The 21,984-nt window shown below is 33.4% G+C and overlaps 3 protein-coding genes across 5 annotated transcripts; 1 reads left to right on the top strand and 2 right to left on the bottom strand.

Moving 5' to 3' along the window:
* Positions 1 to 848: 848 nt before the first annotated feature.
* On the bottom strand, positions 849 to 9,774 carry LOC100786260 (chlorophyll a-b binding protein 4, chloroplastic-like). Its single transcript, NM_001253159.2, has 6 exons — positions 9,605 to 9,774; positions 9,353 to 9,519; positions 4,228 to 4,374; positions 3,767 to 3,899; positions 1,730 to 1,822; positions 849 to 1,314 (listed from the first exon to the last, which is right to left on the bottom strand). The coding sequence occupies exons 1-6, from the start codon at positions 9,743 to 9,745 to the stop codon at positions 1,000 to 1,002; spliced, it is 996 nt and encodes a 331-aa protein (NP_001240088.1). The 5' UTR covers positions 9,746 to 9,774; the 3' UTR covers positions 849 to 999.
* A 1,079-nt stretch (positions 9,775 to 10,853) lies between these two features.
* On the top strand, positions 10,854 to 12,391 carry LOC547738 (cyclin-dependent kinases CDKB). Its single transcript, NM_001250191.3, has 5 exons — positions 10,854 to 11,321; positions 11,399 to 11,604; positions 11,705 to 11,774; positions 11,865 to 12,003; positions 12,087 to 12,391. The coding sequence occupies exons 1-5, from the start codon at positions 10,885 to 10,887 to the stop codon at positions 12,177 to 12,179; spliced, it is 945 nt and encodes a 314-aa protein (NP_001237120.2). The 5' UTR covers positions 10,854 to 10,884; the 3' UTR covers positions 12,180 to 12,391.
* A 3,663-nt stretch (positions 12,392 to 16,054) lies between these two features.
* Positions 16,055 to 21,924, bottom strand: LOC121173896 (protein PHYLLO, chloroplastic). Of its 3 annotated transcripts, XM_041011559.1 has the most exons (5): positions 21,810 to 21,924; positions 19,032 to 19,598; positions 18,649 to 18,873; positions 17,699 to 17,747; positions 16,110 to 16,502 (listed from the first exon to the last, which is right to left on the bottom strand). In XM_041011559.1, the coding sequence occupies exons 2-4, from the start codon at positions 19,524 to 19,526 to the stop codon at positions 17,736 to 17,738; spliced, it is 732 nt and encodes a 243-aa protein (XP_040867493.1). In that variant the 5' UTR covers positions 19,527 to 19,598; positions 21,810 to 21,924; the 3' UTR covers positions 16,110 to 16,502; positions 17,699 to 17,735. The 3 variants fall into 3 exon arrangements, with proteins under 3 accessions (XP_040867492.1, XP_040867493.1, XP_040867494.1); XM_041011558.1 differs by lacking the exon at positions 17,699 to 17,747 and having other exon boundaries at positions 16,055 to 16,502; XM_041011560.1 differs by lacking the exon at positions 16,110 to 16,502 and having other exon boundaries at positions 16,517 to 17,747.
* Between the last annotated feature and the right edge of the window lie 60 nt (positions 21,925 to 21,984).

The raw sequence follows: 21,984 nt of genomic DNA, 5'->3' as shown, positions 1-21,984 counted from the left end.
TTTTCCCACAATCATTGACTCCTCCCAATAATTTTTAAACAAAATTTTCCACAATCATGTTGGGACTTGGGACAACAAAATTAGCAAAAAAATATTTTTTTCCACAATCATTGACTCCTCCCAATAATTTTAAAACAAAGTTTTCCACAATCATTGACTCCTCCCAATCATAACCAATTTAAGATCCACTCAAGGTAAAAAAATTGACTAGTAACCACCAAATGAGATTTCTTCTATAACAATCTGAAGAACTTAAAGTAGGATACCAATCATAACCATTTTAAGATCATTTAATAGGTTTTTCTACTAATTAATCGTAAAATAAAATGGACATGCATTTTTTTAACTAATAACACATTTGATGCTAATTTGTATGTAATCAATTGATTACATGAGTTTTAGATAAAGTTGTGATTTGGTCTAACCTAAAACAATAATATCAAGGACTTATTCACGTAATGGGTAAATTTTCAGGATTTAAGAGCCTCCTCACAACTTTTGTTGGGACTTGGGGCAACAAAATTAGCAAAATAATATTTTTTTTTTTTTTGCATAAACACAAGAAATAAATAAAAAATGAAGATATAGAGGAGGGTTTTCAAAGAAATTTCGGTCAGTTTTTCAAATAAGGATATACATAAAATTGAATATTAATGTAAATTAAAATCCCATTTTAATATAAATTAAATCCATATTTGAAAAACTAACATATATTAATAAAATTAATTAATGAGACTTTAACCTTTTGAAATATCTACCCAAAAAAATCAACAAATAACTATTGAAATTGGTCTAGAATTAGGATTGAGTGACGTAATTGTGGTGTTTTTAGGAATAGAATGACATAATTAGTAGTAATTCTTAAGAATAGTTTCTTTTATAGAGATTTGACAATAGAATGCGAAGGGTACATGGCTGATGGCTATACCGTTCTTACCAGAATTCCCTCAGCAAAACGTAGAAAAGAGCAACCGAATGGATGTAGATTCCTTTCTGATATTACATGACCACTTTAATGAAGTTGAGGGAGCCCAGCAAGTTGTTGTGGAAAGGATCAGAGATGTGATCAATAAGATTCTGTACAGGACCTTTGCCCGTCAGTGCTGCCTGCACGTAAAAGCCTAACCAGGCAACCATTGCCAAGCGTCCATTTTTTATTTCTTTTACCTTCAGCTCTTCAAAAGCTTCAGGATCGTTGGACAGATTCAAGGGATCAAACAAAGCTCCTCCAGGATAATTTATATCACCAGGCAGATATATTCCAAGAGGCTCCAATGCCTCGATCCCACAATATCTAGCATATTCAGGTCCAACCTGTTTAAGAATCTCTAATTAGTATAAAGGTTATCCATTTGCAGACGTCAATAACTGTCCCAAAAGAACAAGTCGTGTAGTCAAGCAGCTTCGATTATTTGAAACTTTCAGCCAATATAAAATATGTAGGAGAGGAATTTAACTTTAAAATTTTATGGTTGCATTATGTTATGCCTCTTGACACATGAAGGATTACAGACCATGTTTCATTTGTAGAATTAAAATGGAAAAGTTAATCCAGTACAACCTAGTTGCAAATCTGAAATCATATATGCTACACCACTCACCACTTAGTACACTCGAGCTAAAAAACAATGGAAGGAAAATATCGCAAGAAATAAATGTTATTTTTTATAAGCACAAGAAATAAATGTTAACAAAGCTCACAAAGGTATATATGGGATACAAGCATTACCATAAGGAGTGCTTGGCAAATAGCAATCACGACCACTCCCTGACTTCCAGCAAAGTGAAGACCTTGGATACCAAGGTAATCTAGAGTATCTCCCTGTTGAAAAGTGAAAGACTCATAAGCAAGGAAGTGTCAACTACATTTATTACAATTATCTTTATTAAATTAAAAAAAATTAATCAATATAGTAATAACATGATCATACGGTGTGTATAAAGTGAGAGCCTACGATGATATTATTATTATTCTAGAGTATCTTCCTGTTGAAAATTCAAAGACTCAAAAGCAAGGAAGTGTCAATTACATTTCTTACAATAATATTTACAAGTTTAAATTTTTTAATCAATATAATAACAAAATGTTCATATAGTATGTATAAAGTGAGAGCTTGTGATGATATTAGACTTAATTGCAAAATTCATTCTTCTATTTTATTTGTTTCACCAAATCGGTTCTCCTATTTTAATTTACTATCTAAATCTTCTATATTTTAAAATTTATTATTGAGTCCCTCAGAGCTGATTTTAACCATTGACCGTTAAATGTTAAATTTTAAACGTTGATTAGATTAGAAAGTTGACCAACATTTGAGGAAGGACTAGTGAGGAAGAACTAAAACCATGGTTCTTAAGAGTTACCACTACGTCCAAGTGTTCTTTCGAATATTTTGTATAAAATATAATGTTAATATAGGTTTTATGTCAAAATAATTCAAAATTCAAACTTTGTTCTTTTTAATTTATTATATTTTTATAATCTTATATATTATCTTTTAAAATATAATATACAAGATTAAATTTTATTTTCACATAAATTAGAATATGTATACTTATATAAGTTTTATTTTTATTTTATATATTATATTTTTATAATCTTAGGTATTTTTTTATCACATTATTTAAAACTTATTTTATACAATAAATATATAATATAAATTTTATCTTTAATGTATTTTTTTTATATAAATTATAATTTCAATGACAGTGTTTTATTATCTTTTAAAATGTTTATATATGTGATTTAATGATAGTATTTTTTATCTATATTAAGATATTCTTGTTATTTACTATAATAGTACTTTTTATTTATATTTAAATTTATTTAATTAGGTATGTAATTTTTTTAAAGAATTTAATTATATAGTAAAGATAAATAATTAAATAAAATGAAAATATTTCTTATTTTTTTAAAATAGTTATGCATGTGATTTATTGACAATATTTTTTATCTATATTACAATAAATAACATAAATATCTTAATATAGATAAAAAAATGTTGTCACTAACTCACAAGCATTATTTTAAAAGAAATATAATATATAAAATAAAAATAAAACTTATATAAATATCAATATTCTAATTTATGTAAAAATAAAATTTAATCTTATATATTATATTTTAAAAGATAATATATGAGATTATAAAAATATAATAAATTAAAAAAGAATAAAATTCAAATTTTGAATTATTTCGCATAAAATTAAACCTATATTAATACTATATTTTATACCAAATATTCATATGAATACGTGGGTGTAACGATAAAGGAGTGTATTTCTCACTCCAAAAGACCTTGATTCCTTCCTCTTAACTCTAGAGACTCAATGACTTAAAAAAATAGGTTAAAGATAATAATATTATTATTATTATTATTATTATTATTATTATTATTAATGATGATATTATTATCGTCACCGTGATCATCAATACCAAAACTCATTTTCAAAGAGGCAAGGAAAAAAAAAACATGATCATACAAAATATGCCAAAAATCTGTAATCACCATTTTTAACTTCAAAGAAATTTATCATGACCCATATGGGAATATTCATTTTCCGTTTAGCCATGTCTAGAGCATATGCACCTTTATGGAGAACAAATTATTGAGCAACATTTTCAATTAATTAATTAATAGATTCAAGGAGCAGGTAATGAAGAATAATTGTATATTTAATAGCACAAACTTCTGAGTGATAAAACTCAACAAAATTGACAAACAAGACTGCATGAAAGATGGTTAAAGAGACAGGACATAATAACCTTGAGCTTTGAATATCCAACACGCCACCACACTGGTTCTACAAAGTGAAAGGCTCCCAATAGGTCTAATATTTCAGGAATCAGAGCACCGACGGATGCAAGCATAGCCCACCGAGCATGCAATATCTCAAAGCTTATTGATAAAAGAGGTTAAAATTATCATATACAAAGCTTCACACAATATAAAGATATCATCAATAAACATTTTCATTTTATATAATATGTTCTATCAAAATTTTGAAAACAGTCACTTCAGATTATTGATAAACTATTCAGAAGAAACAGGAAATTATTGTCCACGGTATATCTAAAGAATAAACATATTTTATATTTTTTATAGGTGTAGAATATACATAAGTAAATAAAAATCAAGCATTTCATCATATGAAAAATGATCATACATGACAAGCAGCAATAACACATGCATAATGGCTTCCATTAAAAATTTAAAAATGACATACTTGAAGTATTTCTGCAGTGCCACAGGATCCTGGCCAAGCCCAGCAATGTCAAAGCCGTAATCCCCGGGCAGTTCCCCAGTAAGATATGATGGGTATTCATATGAAATAGGACCAAGCCAACGAGGCCGATCTTCTCCATACCAAAAGCTGAAAATTAGTGAATGTTTAACGAAATAAGCATAAAATTTGGACACACAAGCAACAGTGAGAATAATAATCATGTAATGAAATGACAATCTGAAGCTCTTTTTGTCTCTAAATTATTTTCTAGTACAATTCTCTGATAACAGCCAGATATGAATTACATTAGTGCTCATGGTATTCAAGAGATCCTGACCTCTCCCCACTCTCTAGTCTCTTAAGAGTACAAACCTTCCCCAAATGATAAGATTCTCCCCCTCTCCCAACCTCTTTCCTTATTTATAGGCAACATGCCCTCTTCAAACTATCTCACTAATATAAGTTATGACTAAAAGATGGGTAATTAATTAACCTGTTGTAACTAACTACTAATGAGGGTTACCTAACAATACCCCCCCCCCCCCCCCCCCCCCCTTCCCCCCTAAGCGTTCACCATGTCCTTGAGGTGAAAAGTGATGACAACTACAAACAAACATCAGGTTCCAACTGGTTGAATCCCGATGATAAAGTCAATCACTGCCTTGCAGCCCAAAATAGCCTCTTCCAATCTATTCCAATGCTCTGTTTTCTCCTATATTTTTAGCCCTATAACAGAGCATCAATGCCTTTGCATGGCTAACAAGAACCCAAGGCACCATTGAGAATTGAACTATTGCAAATGGTAGAAGCTGATGATCATGAAAATCTTTCACTACCTCCTGCCTACTTCTGACTTTTTATGTTAGGAAAGAAGCAGTTTCAATCTGGTAGGGGCTTGGTCCATGAGATCAAAAAAATTGTCAAACTTCTGAAATCCCAATTGTATCCCTTCACCTTTCCTCTATTGCCCAAGCCATCTTCCCTATTTCTTCATCTAATTGAGATGCAAGAGCCCAAGACCAATGCACCTCCATGGAAGTATCTATGTCTTGCACTTCCGGCAATGGTAGTGAACTGTTCAATTTTATTTTATTTTTTTTGTTGAAATGCACAATTTGCTAGTCAGGTTACCGTCTATCCTCCCCTATTCATTACCCCAATGGTGCTGCATATGTTTCTCCTCCTCAAACTGAGACAAATCAAGCCATCTTTTTGTCTCCACCTCTTTTTGTAATGTCTTCCTACATTTCACTTCTAGTTCTTCATTTTTTTAAGACCTCGAACTCTCATTCACTAATCACGGACCAGAAGCAGCCAAAATAGCGCTGATGTCCAAGTTTACAACAGCACTAACTTGTGGTTCATTTGAGATTACTAACTTTTGAGGTTGACTTAGACCTAAACCCAAATTCTAAAATGATGTCCAAGCCATCTTCTTTGATAAATCTCATATCTGTCATGAATGAATGAATGCAAAGCTTGCAAAAGAATAAAGTTCAAGGTCATGGGAAGCAGATAGTGGAAGAAAGAAAATGGAGAAGAGGAAAAAAATGAAAGAGAGAAAATGGAAAAAGGAAAAAAAATGAATATTAGTTTGGATATTGCTCAAATGAGCAAATCTCACTCATTACATAAATGCATTGTGCTTATATAACATAATTGGTTACAAGATTAACTAACTTGTAACTAACTAAACCAACATGTAACTAATTAAACTAATAACTAACTTGAAACTAACTAATACTAGTAGTCTATATCTCTAATGCCCCCACAAGTTGGAAGGTGTTGAAAACACTTCTATCTTGGAGAAGATAATAAATAAAGGCTGAAAAATTGGAATATAGCTAAACATGCCAGAAATACATCAGCCAAAACAGAAATTTAAAAACAAATCAAAATGTAAGTGCGGCTATGGTGCATAGCTCCTAGAAATCTTCGACCAATATTGATTTTCTCAATCTTCTTCCAAGAGTCCAAAGCAAGCATCAAAGCTTAACCATCAAACAAAATCAACAACGAGGCCATATGGCAGAAGTTACAACCATCAATCCCTGAAACTATCAAAGCTTAACCATCAAGCAGAAACTATATCTCAAAGTTTAATCACTTGGCAAAAGCAACAAGGCTTAAACATCAAGAGCAGAAACCAAAACAATGCTTAACCACTCAAGACAGAAGCAAACCAACAATCCAATGCTTAACCATTCATGACAAAAGCTCGAACAATGCTTAATCATCATGGACAAAAACTTACATCAACATAAAGCATCAACAAATAGAAGAACACAAAATCTGTCTTCAATGAGAGATTTTCACAAACACTTTGTGGACGCAGCAGCAACCACAACTCTAATCTGTCATCAGGAATACTCACTAACAGCTTGAAAGCAAGTAGCATAGTACCAAATAGGAAGAGAAAATTCATCAACTAATTGAACTGAACAACTCCAATAGGAGGCTTCAACAATCTCAAATCACTCAAACAAAAAGCCTAAGAGTCCACCGTATACGGCATCCATCCAAATCCAATCAAAACTAATCAAAGGCTATCTTCAAATAAGATTAATCACAAACATCTAGAGAGCACTTGAAGCATCTCAATATCAAACATAGAACAAAGCAATCGATTGAGACTGATAAAATATATGATACGATATTCTATTAGTATTTTTAGCCTAGCTAATCAGTTAATAAAAGAGGGGAGAAAAATATTCTTTCTCTCACCCCTTGAGCTAGCTTTTGGGGTTGAGTTAGGCCCAAAATCACTTTCTTATTGGACTTGATGCGTGAACAACAAATGGTAGGTGGTCCTTTGGATGGATCTAGGATAAATGCGAGTTAAGGCCTAACTCAACTCCTTGAGCTAGCTCAAGGGGTGAGGGTTGCTCCTCACTTATATATTCTAATATGGGATTAATTTTAGCCAATGTGGGACTTGGATTATTTCCAATACACCCCCTCACGTCAAGCACTTCTTGGGCTTGATGCGTGAATAACAAATGGTGAGTGTTTGTCACTACAAAGCGAGGGCTAGTGGAAGCGTGGTCCCAGGATCTGAACTGACTTTGATACCATCTTATAATGAATAATGCGAGAAGCCTAACTCAACTCCAAAAGCTAGCTCAAGGGGTGAGGGTTACCCCTCACTTATAAAGTCTAATATGACTTTATTTGTTAGCCGATGTGAGACTTGGATTATTTCCAACAGAGACAATGGTTTTAGAGAGAACAACCAGCATCACAAGCATTCAGACACAACGGCGGTTGAAAATCGTTGTCGCAATGGAGTACGGTCGCCGAAGATCACTGGCAGGAGGCAGTGACAAATGTTTAGGGGTTTCGTTGCGAACACGGAGAGGAATTGATTGGTGGCAATGGTTTCATGAATCGCAGCTCAGATTGGCCAAAAATCAGAGGAAAAGATGATAGCTAGGGTTCAAAAGGGGAAAGGAAAAAAAAATTGAGGCAATCAAGAATCCCTTGCAAGAGGTCAAATTCGAGAATCAAAACTGAAGCCAAAGACGAGAAATCAAGAAAGGAGACCAAGAAACACATATTCCTTCTCCAAAGCAAATCGAACCAAAAAAACCAAAAAGGAACTTGCAATGAAAAGCCATGAGTTGGAAATCGGGAAAAGGAATTGAAATCCGACAAAAAAAAGAATGACCAACAGATTTGTGTTTTGATTTTCTTGGGAACGAGAAAGAAAAAAGAATGGAAAGCAAATAATAAAAAAGATGAACAAAGCAGTGGAAAAATTGTGGATGGAGGGTGGTATTGCTTTGATACCAAGATAAATCTCATGTTTGCCATGAATGAATGAATGCAAAGGTTGCAGAAGAATAAAGTTCAAGGTCATGGGGAGCAGATAATGGAAGAAAGAAAATGAAGAAAAGGAAAAGAAATGGAAGAGAGAAAAATGGAGAAAGGGAAAAACTGAATATTATTTTGGATATTATTCAAATGAGCAAATCTCACTCATTACATGAATACATTGGGCCTTATATAACACAATTGGTTACAAGAGTAACTAACTTGTAACTAACTAATGTCAGTTGTCTATATCTCTAATATTCTTTCTTTTAGATTCCTTGCACAAAAGAATTGTTATCAATGAGTTGTGCCAAGTCCATCCATTCAAACAAAGACCTGTCCCCAGACAAAGACCCAACAGCTGCTCATATGCTGAGTTCTGCTCTCACCTCCTCCCTTAGCCATTCAAGAAGACTCCCCAAAGGTAATCTTGATCTATGAGGAGAAGCGGTCCAGCAAAAGCCTCTAATTTCTCCCTGGATTCTTGCACTGAGACTTCTTGTTTCAGATCCAACAATATATGGTAAGGATTTTGGATTATGAATGACTGAAAACACCTAATTTAAGTGTTCCTAAACATCATCTGAGTCGAGTTTGGAACTCAAGAATCCCACCAATGAAACCATGACAGAGCATGTCCTTTCATTGCGATTGTAACCATTTGTATCCTCTCCCTATCTGAAATCCTTTTCAACTGAAAATACTTCTCAACCTGATTAACCCAGTCATTGGCGTCAATTCCAGTGAACAAAAGAATCCCTAATTTCCTTCAACAGTCTTCTCTTGAGTCAATTCACCTACCTGCCTCTACCCCATCCTCTACCCCATCTCTGTATCCTCCCTTTTCTAAGTTGTCTAACACATTCCACCCCTTTTGTCGGAGAACTGGGTCAGATTTTCAAGGTCTTCAATCTTTTTCATTCTCGCTTCTTGCATATCTTCTCTCTTCAAAGTTTATAATCTTCTATCCATGAAACCTAATCTCCCCTCATTCTTTGACTCAAATATGTACTGCTCCCACAGGATCAAGGGAGCTATATACTTGTTGATAGAACTGGATCAGGATAGAGCTCCTCTTGGGCATGTTTGATTTACCTGTCATGTTTTTGGTTTTAAAAACTGTTCTAATATAGTCTTATGTTATAAGTAAGTATAAATAAGTAACCTGTTGTAACTAACTACTAATGGGGTTACCTAACACAACACATGGTTGCTGGAATCAAAACCATACCTAGAAGGCCTGAACAAAAGAAAACGCATATTTGGAATTGTGGTGTAACATGCATACAGTTGCTTACCAGGGAGGGATTACCTCTCCTTTCGGGCCTTGCCGGCTAAGGCCTTGAATGTAGACGAGTTTTCTACAGCAAATGTCTTTCTCTCCTCCATTTTCCTCTGAAGCGACTCCCCTAGCGGACTATTAGCTATAGCTTTCACGGCAGTGAAAGGAATCGCGGAGAATAGTAAAACTCCCGCGAGCTGCTTCAATCGGAGCATAATCATCGAATGAAATGAAACAATGGGAAATAGTAGAAACTACGAAATGGAATGGGATAGCACGGACCTCTTGCCACGAAGCAGTAATGAAGCTGCTTCTTCTTCGCTTCGGGGCAGAATTTACGGAGCATCTGAGAAAACGGGAGGATGAAGAGGAAACGGACAAAGGGCACGCTAGTGTTAGTGTATGTGGATGAAGCGAAACCATGGATGGCCGCTCACGTCAATTGCTTCTTTACCTTCTAGTTCTACACTTGAATGATTGAAGGCCATATACTAATATCGTCACTAATATTTTTATTAATTTAATTTCAAATTTAAAGTAATTTTTGCCATTTTAGAAAAATATGTATCCCTCTTATCCTTTTAGTTAGTTTTAAATTTTAAATTGTTAGGATTATATCCAAAGATTACATATTTGAATTTAAATTTTCATACATAAGTTCCAATTTAAAATATATTGTAAAGTTTGATAGAAAAAAAATTAAAAAATTGTCATAACATGATTTATATTTAGATAATTTTGTTTAAAAACATGTTAATACAATAAAAAAATATTGGATAATATTAATCAAAAGTATTTTTACTTTCGTCTTTTTGGAATGCATCTATCATCAAATTACATGTTAAGAGACAAAAATAATTATTTATCATAGATTTAAATTTAAGAACAAACTCATTAAAAGGAAAAAAATGAAATATAATTTCATTAAAAATTTCCTAAAAATTATCATTATTTTTTTCAGTAATTATATATATATATATATTAAGAAAAATATTGGAGACACAGATAAATCTCTATAAAATTAAATGATTATAGTCATAAGAATAAAAAAATCCGGAAACTAAAAATATAATGTACCCATAATTATATATATTTATATATAATAAATACTATTTTTATTTTTTTACTCATAAGATAATACCTGAATTTTTATACATTATATATATTGTTTTATAATTTCAAGCATATTTAAGTAAATATTTTTCTTTTAATTTTATTCTTAATATTTAATCAAATTTAAAATGTAAGTATTTAATATATCATTATTATATGGCATTTCTACTTATCCAAGATAGGAATGAATATATTTTGCTGGAAACAGAGAAAAGGAAAAAAAAAATAAAAAATAAAAACGTATTTATTTTCCTAATTTGCTGTTTAGGACTTAGGAGGGAGGGGGAGGGGAGCGGCGGGATTTGAAATTCAAAAGGCAGGCAGGCAAGTGTCCGTTGCTCAACGATTCGATTTCTGATTTATTTATTATATTTAAAAATGTTGCAACGGCCTATATAATTGAATTGAAGAGTGTTATCGGCGAAGAAGGACTCAATTGAGAGAGAGAGATGGAGAAGCCAGGAGGAGGAGGAGTGTTATCGGCGAAGGAGGCATTCGAGAAGCTTGAAAAGGTGGGAGAAGGGACATATGGGAAGGTGTACAGAGCAAGAGAGAAGGCCACGGGGAAGATCGTGGCTCTGAAGAAGACTCGTCTCCACGAGGACGAAGAAGGTGTCCCTCCCACCACTCTCCGTGAGGTTTCCATTCTGCGAATGCTCTCTCGCGATCCCCATGTCGTTAGGTTAATGGATGTCAAACAAGGTCAGAACAAGGAAGGGAAGACAGTGCTCTACTTGGTCTTTGAGTACATGGACACCGATCTCAAGAAATTCATTCGCTCTTTCCGTCAAACTGGACAAACCGTTCCACCCCAAACCATCAAAAGCTTGATGTACCAGCTTTGCAAGGGCGTTGCTTTCTGCCACGGTCATGGGATCTTGCACAGGTACTCTAGTTCCCTTTCATTTCTCTCACACCTCCTTCGAATATCAATTGATGAATCTTTCAATCTTTATTATTAAGGGACTTGAAACCTCACAATCTCTTGATGGACCCAAAAACCATGATGCTTAAAATTGCTGATCTTGGACTCGCTCGAGCATTTACTGTGCCGATTAAGAAATATACACATGAGATACTAACCCTGTGGTATAGAGCTCCTGAAGTCCTCTTGGGTGCTACCCATTACTCAATGGCGGTGGACATTTGGTCCGTAGGCTGCATATTTGGTAAGCTTGTATGTGAGGTAGAGGGTTTACTAATTCTATTTACATCCCAATTGTATGTGAGTTTGAGGGTTTACTAATGTTATTTGCATCTAAATTACAGCCGAACTTGTCACCAAACAAGCACTCTTTCCTGGTGATTCCGAACTGCAACAACTCCTGCATATATTCAGGTGACGCTATGATATATGTTTATTATGTATTGTGCGTGTCACCTATTTAGTTTGCTTCATTCTGTTTATAATTCTACCCTGTTAGTGCAGGCTATTGGGTACTCCCAACGAAGACGTGTGGCCAGGCGTGAGTAAACTAATGAACTGGCATGAATACCCTCAATGGAACCCTCAAAGTCTGTCAACGGCTGTTCCAAGTTTGGATGAGCTTGGACTGGATTTGCTATCTGTAAGCTACTCCTAAACTAACTGTCATCTGGCATCTAAGTCCTGTTTTTTTTTTTTTCATTATATTTTTCTCTTTCTTTTCAGCAAATGTTGAAATATGAGCCTTCCAAGAGGATTTCTGCAAAGAAAGCAATGGAACATGCTTACTTTGATGACTTGGACAAGAGGCACCTTTAGAACGAATAAATTGGTCCAAGATTTGGAAGTAGAATTTTATGACTACCAATTTACTCTATGCTTCTCTCGAGCGTGTATCCTAATCCGTTTAAGGAGTGGTTGCCCTTGGGATTTATTTCATAGCTGCTTCTATGTTTTTTAGTCATTCTAATGGAAATATCGAGGTGTTTTCGTGTCATTCTAATGAAAATCCTCTCCGCTTTTCTTACTAACTAGAACCTTAGAAATCCACCAATATTATCCTTGTTAACAATTTTTTATTACATTAACAGAGAAGGATGGTCATTTAAAACATGAAGTTCAAAAACGATGTATGGAGACCTAAAGTTCATGCACACCTAAAAGCATAATAATATAACAAAACCTTGATTATAACGTAATACGTTTTAGAACAATTAACTTTGCTGTTTTATTTTTCATATTCGTGGAATTATGCAGTTGCCTTGGTATTTATTTCATAGTTACTTCTTTGTTTTCTAAGTTAGGTGTATTTTCGTGTCATTCTAATGAAATTCATTCCGTTTAACTGACTCACTCCGACTCTGACTCCACTAGCCTCACTCCGATTGCACACTCTCCCACTTCTCATTCCCAAACCATTACCGCCTCCCTCAAGCAAAAACATTGCTCCATTGCACACCCTCCACCCTCCCAACGCCGACACCGCCAAATTCATCACTAATGGATATGAAACCAAACCCTCACTCTCTCTATATAAAAGAAAACCACCAACATAATTATAAGATTGGACATTATATTATTGATATTGGTAAGAATAGGAGAAAAATAATCATTATTACATTTACCTTTTATTCACTATCTATATATATAAAAGAAAATTATCAACATAATTATAAAATTGAACATCTTATATTATTGACATTAGGCAAGAATAGGAAAAAGAGTCTATTTAGGTTTATTATTACATTTACGTTTTATTATTTCTCTTTAGATTTTTAGAAGATTGAATGCTTGCATCCCTTTTTTCTTACCTTCTTTTATTTTCTCTCTCTTCTAAAAATCTCTCCTGCTCTCTTTTTTCCCTTCTAATCATCAACTCAATGCATTTTTTCAACCTCTCTTGCCTTCTTACCCTTTTCATTCGCATAATGTATGCAACATCATTGAACAATATTTATTATTTAGTGTTATTTGATAAGGTTTTTATTTATTTTTGTTTGTGCAATATGTGAATATCAAATTAATGACCCAATCACATTATTATGTTAAACCTCAAATAATCCTAATTAGTCAAACAATCCTAAACCATATTAGTCAAGTAACCTAAATCATAATTTGTCAAGTAACCCTAAACCCTCATTTGCCAAGCAACCCTAAACCCTATGTTGTCAAGCAACCCTAAACCCTAATTAGTCAAGTAATCCAAAACTCTATTTTGTCAAATAACCCTAAACCCTAATTAGTCAAAATAACCACAAACCCCTAAGTAGTTAGCAACCTTAAACCCTATGTTGTCAAGTAACCCTAAACACTAATTATCAAGTAATCCTAATTTTTCAAATAACCCTAAACCCGAATAGCTCAAGTAACACTAAACCCTAATTAATCAAGTACACATAAACCTTAATTACTCAAATACCCATAAAACCTAATTTTTCAAGTAACCCTAAACCCTAATTTGTCAAATACCCCTAAACCCTAATTAGTCAAGTAACACTAATATGTCAAATAACCCTAAATATTAATTGGTCAACTAACAACAAACCCTAATTAGTAAATAGATGATATTGTCTATAATGATAGAAAAAAATAAAAAAACTTTTGAAAGATTTTATCCAATTGAAATTTAAAAAATGACTGGGATAAACTTAAGAATTCAATTATTGAAATTGAATAAGTAAACAATTTAATTGGATTGGTCGAATGGTATCAAAAAAATGGAATACTAACTCCCATTTCTTACTTATTATTGAATTAACCGATCAACTATCTTTGTTATCGAACATTTCTTTTTGATTTAAAAAATTTTTCCGAAAAAAAATTGAATCTATTTTTATATGCGAATCTATCCTAAACCCTTAAATCCTAATTAGTCAAGTAATCATGATTTGTCAAATAACCCTAAACTCTAATTGGTCGAGTAACACTAAAATCTAATTAGTCAAATACCCCTAAATCCTAATTAGTCAAGTAACCCTAAAACCTAATTGGTCAAGTAATACTAAACCATACTTAGTCAAGTACCCATAAACCCTAATTAGTCAAATACCCATAAACATTAATTTGTCAAGTAACCCTAAACCCTACTTTCTCAAATACCCATAAACCCTAATTAGTCAACTAACCCTAATTTATCAAATAACCATAAACCCTAATTGGTTAGGTGATACTAAACCCAAATTAGTCACCTAACCATTAGCCTTATTTAGTCAACTACACACAAACCCTAATTTTTCACGTAACCCTAACAAATTAGGGTTTAGGGTTTGGTGTTTGGGGTTTGGGGTTTAGGGTTTAGTAATACTTGTGGTAAAGTTGTGTGGATTTAGGATACAAGGATAAGGAAGGGTTAGTTAAGATAATTGGACTATTAATGAGTTATAGTTAATTAGAGGGTTTTATTAGATATAAATACGGGAAGAAGGATAAGAATTTTTCTCTTCTACTTTCGGTTCTTTTCTTATATTTAGTAAAATTCTTTTTTTCTTCATCATTTCAATTCTATTCCTAACATTGTGAGGCTAGGCTGATTAATCTGGGAAAGCAATGTAGCTAGGCTCATGTCTCTAGGAAAGTCATTGGGCTAGATTATATCTAATCTTATAGTGCATGATTTGAACCAAAGAAGTCAAATCTGAGTAGTTGAGGTCATGAGACAACAAGAAGAGAGAGAAAATGAATCAAATAATGATGTAAAACACTGGAAAAAGTCACGTGTCTTTTAATCGAGGTGGATTGCCCTACTAAGTACCCCCATTTATTCCACTTAGTCATCCCTTCATTGTACTTGCTCTTGCATCAATTTTAATTTGAGAGTGTTTATTTATATGGATTTCTAGCTAGCATGGTGATTAGTAGATACAAGGTTTTTCTAAGGCACTTTTGGACCGAATTATTCAAGAAAGCAGGAATCAAAATCAACTTTAGTTCAGCCTGCAACCCACAGTCTGATGGGCAAGTAGAGATGATTAACAAATGTTTGGAGACCTAGTTCAAGTGTTTAATAGGGCACAAGCCTAGACAATATCCTCACTAGTTAAGCTAGGCAACTTTTTGCTACAATATCAAATACCACAGCTCCAATGTATTTTCTACAATACCAAATACAATCTGACGCTCTACATGGCTGGAATCCCCTACCATTGCTTAAGGGAACTATAGTTCCGTCCTATGTGGAGGAAGTCAACCAAATCACACTAGAAAGTTATGTTATTAGCAGTTGCAAGTTATTCTTATGAAGGCCTGAAATTGCATGAAGACTCAAATTGATAAAGTCCATGGGGCGCTGCATTATCAAGTTGGACAATGTGTCTTTCTCAAACTTCAACCATGTAGACTACAAGCGATAGCCCAAAAAAAATGAGAAACTAAATCCATGATTCTATGTCCTATTTCAGGTGGTGAGATTGTTTCCACCCGCATCTAGTGAATTATCCTATCTTTGGTTTCCTGCACGAAGGGTCTAGTTTATTTATCCTTTTCTCCCAAATTTCTTTGTAGAGATAAAATAACAAACCACATTAAAATAAGAGATGCAAAAATTCTTGGGCAAAATAAATGTCAATCTATTTCTAGCAATGAATTTATTTAGATACCCTTCCCTAGTTCTTTGGAAAATAACCATTTTTCAATGTATTACCCTCTAAAATTATACGGGTGATCAGATCATAATAACAGAAAAGTACAGAGAAGAATAATAGAAACAAAATTACATTAAATAGATAATAGGAAAGATTTACATTACAAGAGTTGACCTCTAGGCTCTCAACAACATGGGTTTAGCCTTTTATAGCCATAACAGATTTTACACTTCAGGAGCTAATGAAAGAAATAGTTGAATGACTAATAACAAGAAAAAGGAGAATGACTAGAAGAGAGAGGGGTTTCCCCTAAGGGATAGGCCCAGACTTTGGATAGCTCTGATACTCGGTGTATTTTTTCTTCTGCTTCCTCCTCCTTAATTTTCACGCTCATTTTGCGCTAAGCACTCATTTGGGCTTCACTGTGGGCTTTCTCCGCGTTAAGCCTGCAGCACGCACTAAGCGAGCTGTCCAATTCTTTCAACTTTTCTTCAAGATTTTTTCTTCTAGTTTTTGCATCAATTTTTCCTCTAAAGTACTTGAAATCTTTTGTTTTTGAATTCTGCTAATATAAAATTGCAAAAATGTTAATTTCTTCATTATTTCCTTAAAAACAATAATAAAGTAAAGAAATTACACCCATTTATTAGCTAAAATTGACTATCAAATTAGTTCAGACTCCGCAGTTATCAACTCTCCAAATTAAAACATTTGCTTGTCCTCAAGAAAAAGACAAGTGCTGAGTGTGCCAACACATGAGATAACTGCAAATCCTTTCAAACCTTTCAATGAATGGTCTTAAGCTTGCATTTGTCTTGATCTTGTGATGGAAGCATGAAGGAATACACATGGAGATTAAAAAGGTTAGCAAGTAAAAATTTCATCAAGGCAGACTTACCACACTTCATTTCTCACAAGGTCAGTGTTTCTCTTAGCGCACAAGTGTCTCGACTTTGAATATTTTCAAAATCAACAGTTGAACCAATGTTTTCAACTTTGCACTTCTTCTTAGTTAAAGCAATCATACATACATATTGTGGATCACTAAGTGCTTTTTAGGCTTGTAACTTGGCTGGGCTAACAAGGAACTCATGATTTTTCTTGGGAAAACAAAGTTAAGTTATAAGAGAGCACTTACCTAATAACCCATGACTTGTATCTCAAAAGACCCAACTGCCTTCTATTCCTAACAACACACAAAATTTATTTGGACTTAAGTTGCTATCAACTTTTTATTTGAACTCATGGCTTGCTTCTCTCTTTTTTTTTTTGTTGCTTTTTTCTATTTTTCATTTTTTTTACAATAGAAATTGACTTGGTACGGCAGCAACTTAACATATTTTATTTTTGCATGTGTGTTATTGGTGATGTTTTTGAATTTTTTTTCACCCAACCAAAATTCCAACTCCCCCAAATTAAGGGTAAATTTGCCTTGACCCGTGCTCTCCTACAACCTAAGATAAGGTGGTCATTTATTTCATTAGGCTCAGAAAAAAAAACCAATTAATTGCATTAGGCTTAACAGGGTGCAAGGGATTCATTCAAATAATAGGTTGGTTATTTAGCTAAGTCGCTAAGAAAAACAAACAAGACATTGATCATTTCCACCCTATGTATGTACCCAAACAATCTAAGAATCATTCAAAATCAGGAAATTAAGAACAATTGTTCTCTCACACTTACAAGGTCACACATCTCACCGAAAATTTATGAAGTGCTTGATTTACCATACTATGATATCCGTTCAAACATGCTAACCTCTTTACTCTTGTGCTTTCGATTCATACTTCATCACTCACAATGACGCCTGCTCAGAAAAGAATCAAAACTTTCACAATTATCTCATTAGTACACAATATCTCATGCATCAATTCATCCAGAACAAGTCACAGCCAATTACTAACTTTTTATGTCTCTATCATGTAATTTTTTTATTCAATGACTGAAATTAAACTAGTGGAATTAACTGCTGAAATTAAATTAAAGAAACTAAAGGTAAAGACAACAAAATTAAAGAAAAGAAAAAAAAAGTCCTGGTAGAAAAATGGGCCCCAATTAATATATATATTAATCTTTGCTAATAATTATAAAAAAAAAACATGTGAGCTGATTTGCTTGAAGCAAGTTGTTAATGAACTCAAATTTTACAATATGGAGTCCATGAAACTTATTTGTGACAACCAAGCAGCCTTGCATATAGCATCTAATCCGGTCTTCCATGATCACATTAAACACATTCAAATTAGATGTCACTTTATGTGAGAGAAGATAATTTCTGGAGAAATTATCACTTTATTTGTAAATTCAAATGATCAGCTTGCAGACATCTATAATAAGTCACTTAGAGGGCCAAGGATATCCTACATTTGTTCCAAGCTGGCTTGAGGAGTGTTGAGATGTTATTTTGTTTCCTGATTTTCGTTATTATTTCTTGCTCAGATACTGTTTTTATGTAATTGATTATAATTGTAAATCCCTATAATCAAGGGATCCCATCATTATTGTATTCAATTCCATTATTATAAATAAAGAGCTGGGGAATCATTCTCCTCGAGCACTTAGTCAATCTTTTCCTCGTATTCAAGTGCTTTCAACTGACTTCAAACTTCAAGATAAGATACCACAGGAATACATCTGATTAGATGTAAAAGAAAACATTGCCAATATTACCATAACAAGAAGTAACTTTTCATTACTGAAATTAATACCATTTTACTCAACAATTGTAGGGAAGTGCTCCACAAGCTCCTTGTATGCGGAACTGCAGCTTTAAGTACACAGCCCACAAATTCAAAAATGGAAGTTTGTATACGATGAGTTACAATCTGTGTTGGATCATGACGATGTGGATGCTTGTCAACCATAATATATGAAAAAGGAGCACAATCCTCAATAATTTGGCAGATCCGTTTGCTAGTTATCCTGCTTCCTATCTGGTTCAAATTTAAAAAAGGAGGAAGGGAACATGTGGAAAAGGCATAACTATCATGTCAAAAAATGAATATGCAGAAACATAACATATAAAGGAAAATTAAAATTATAGAATGAAATAGACGGGGAATCAGTAAAATTTAGTAATAAGTCATAATACCTGAATAACCACATCAACCTCTAACCAGCCCTTGACAGAATCTGAGAGAAGAGCATGATCAAGATTGTCAACAAATATAAAGTTTCTTTCAATATCAGGAAAAGAAGTTAAAAGTTTTCTTAGCCGCAACCCAGACAAGATATCTGCTACAACAGGCCACTGAAGGTGTTTAGCCAAAAGCAGAGCAGCCCACATCTCATCCTCTGTATGGATTGCACCAAATAATAGAAGACTATTATTGGCCCTTGGAATCAGATTTAAAACTTCAGTCATTTCACCAGGAGCATTTAAACAAGTATGAGACAATTGCATATGAATATACTTGGTAAATGGTTCAGCATTAGCCATCCACAAGTCTAACCCAGATAAACAGCTTGACAACCATCTGCAGGGACTGCTTTCCAAAGGCTCTCTAAAAGGGCAGTTAATATGCACTGGACCACATGGTGAAGAAGTTGCCCAATGTACAGCAGAATTAAGAGTGGTAAGTACCATTTTTGCAGGAATTTGATCTGTGGGTGCAGGGAGATTAAAGATAAATCTCACAAAAGAACCAAAATGGTTCACCTGATACAGAAATTTAATGTGTTGCTTGAGTACCAAGGATAACATGAACATAAATATTCCTTCATTTAGAATAACTAATTATTAGCCCCTGCAACTAACTACATTCGAATTAAAAATCATTTTAGACTTTCCAAATTACTGCACTTGATGTAGTAGTGAATTATATTAATCTAAAATATATGGAAATAGTGTCCAGTTTAGCTAAATGGTAAGAATGTTGCATTGCGACTGTTGAAAGAATATATCTGAATGTTGGGTTGTATGTTCACACATAAATCTTATTAATAATCACATATTGGGGTACAACAGAATCTCTTGTGGAAGCATTGCAAAGATTGGGTGTTTAGACAGTTTAGAAGCAAACTGCGACCCATTTCCCTATGAGAGATGAGCAGAGGGCTTGGTAGCAACCACCATCAGTGACAACCACCATGATAGTGATCACAAGCAACCACCAGTGGAATTCAGAGGTGGTGACGACTCACCCAGGGATGCACAGCACAACCATGTCATGGACTAGTGGCGAAGGCTGGAGCTTCCACTTAAGGGATTTTATTTTATTCTCTTGTTTATTATTAGATAGCAATTAAGGGATTAGTCCTTATTACTCATTAATTACATTGATCCTATGTAATCAATATTGATTCTATTTGATTATTATAAATAAAGACAAAGTGTGGTCATCCATGATCCACCACACCACATTACAGTAAACCCTTTCAACATAACTCCTTTGTCATACAGGAATGTGGTACAGGTCGAACGATTGGTGTAGGACATGAATCTCATAGTCTTTACTATCTCAAGCCTAATTTTTCTTGGGTTTACAGTGCTGTCACATCACCAAAGGTCCTTCATGAACGTTTGGGGCACCCACATTTATCTAAACTAAAAATAATGATTCTAAGTCTTGAAAAAATAAAAGACCTATTTTGTGAGTCATATCAACTAGGAAAGCATGTCCGTTCTTCTTTTAGGCATTATCATATTCTGATAATCACAATAACTCTCATTTTATTAAAATAATGTTAGATGAAATGAAGAGACAATTTTCATGGCAATCAAAAAATTGTGATTCAATAATATAAGTTTCAAGGAAATAGGACCACTTTTTTTGTTGTTTAAAACAACAAATATTCTCTACATGAGATAATTCTGGTTGATTGAGTACAATATTATTGTCATAAAGCTTTCTCTTCGAAGATTTAATGCAAAATAGGACCAACTTTTTTAAAAATAATATCTACGATCCATTTTAGTTATTAGGTTTAGTCCATAAAGAAAAAAACTTGAGAATATTCAGAGCAAATCAAGAGTGAATCACGATTTTAGTTCTTAATATTATGAAAAAACATAAATTATAAACCATTACCATTAATGATAATGCCAACCGATGAAATTGAGAATCTATTTTACATGACAAGTAAACAACTGTCATAAAACAAAATAAGTTTCAAGAAAATAGGACCGAATTTCTAAATAATATATAGACTAATATAAACTTTTGTTCTTTTATGTTTTCCAATTATATTTACTACAATTCTTTATCTTTCAAAAAATTCAATCCTTCATGTTTTTAAAGTGAGCGAAAATGATCATCCTAAAACAATTTTGAACATTTCTTTGACTAATTAGGGATGTAAAACTAGTCCCATTAGATTCATATATATATATATATATAAACTATAAAACTTGTTCAAACAAAACAATCATAAACAAAGTAAAAATTGTGCAAAAAAAATGAATTTAACAAACAATTAAAAAATTGAAATATGCAATATCGGGTTTTTTTCCTGTTGATCGTGAGACGGGGACACCGACATGGGTGGTCCAAGGTCATGGACAAATGAGGACGCACGATAAGGGATCCATTCCTCTGCTCGGATTTTTCTCACGCATTATTGTAGTTGGAAATCACTCTGCAGAGTCTCCAAATTTATATATTTTGAACGAGTAATTTGGAAAAACAACAATCTCTCTTTTAACATAATCAGTCATGATTTGATTCCAGCCCTTCAACTTTATATTAATATATATCCAATAAATATGATGGACAAGTTTTGACAAGGCCAGTGTTAAAAATCTCCTAGCACTTAGATAGTTGAATATATTATTGACAATGGTAGTTTCCATTTATTCATGTAATGGACAGAAAACAGTATTGATTTCCTAACCTGTACTGTATTGTACAAGTAATCTGGAAAAGCTTACCTATTTCCTTGCTCTTTTCAATAGTAAACGCAACGAAAAGAACCCAAGAGCAAAAGTTTGCCAAAACCATCGTCTTGCATAGGCAGGATCCACCCTTGGAAAAACTCCAATCTCTCTCTTGTAACATATAATGAGTCATTGATTTGATTCTAGCCCTTCCACTTTATATTAATAT

The sequence above is a fragment of the Glycine max genome, chromosome 17, assembly GCF_000004515.6.
Source record: "Glycine max cultivar Williams 82 chromosome 17, Glycine_max_v4.0, whole genome shotgun sequence".
Classification (NCBI taxonomy): domain Eukaryota; kingdom Viridiplantae; phylum Streptophyta; class Magnoliopsida; order Fabales; family Fabaceae; genus Glycine; species Glycine max.
Note: the sequence above shows the minus strand (reverse complement) of the source record. Positions and strands in the feature narration are given on the sequence as shown.

Coding starts and splice junctions, on each gene's coding strand:
- LOC100786260 (NM_001253159.2), bottom strand. CDS start 9,745: ATGGTTTCGCTTCATCCACATACACTAACACTAGCGTGCCCTTTGTCC. Junction 9,520..9,604: donor TTACTGCTTCGTGGCAAGAG/GTCCGTGCTATC, acceptor CGATTGAAGCAG/CTCGCGGGAGTTTTACTATT. Junction 1,823..3,766: donor TTGGATATTCAAAGCTCAAG/GTTATTATGTCC, acceptor ACTTTTCAACAG/GGAGATACTCTAGATTACCT.
- LOC547738 (NM_001250191.3), top strand. CDS start 10,885: ATGGAGAAGCCAGGAGGAGGAGGAGTGTTATCGGCGAAGGAGGCATTC. Junction 11,605..11,704: donor GTCCGTAGGCTGCATATTTG/GTAAGCTTGTAT, acceptor TCTAAATTACAG/CCGAACTTGTCACCAAACAA. Junction 12,004..12,086: donor TTGGACTGGATTTGCTATCT/GTAAGCTACTCC, acceptor CTTTCTTTTCAG/CAAATGTTGAAATATGAGCC.
- LOC121173896 (XM_041011558.1), bottom strand. CDS start 19,526: ATGGTACTTACCACTCTTAATTCTGCTGTACATTGGGCAACTTCTTCA. Junction 18,874..19,031: donor AGGTTGATGTGGTTATTCAG/GTATTATGACTT, acceptor AATTTGAACCAG/ATAGGAAGCAGGATAACTAG. Junction 16,503..18,648: donor TACAATTGTTGAGTAAAATG/GTATTAATTTCA, acceptor TTATATTAGCAG/AATTCAAAAACAAAAGATTT.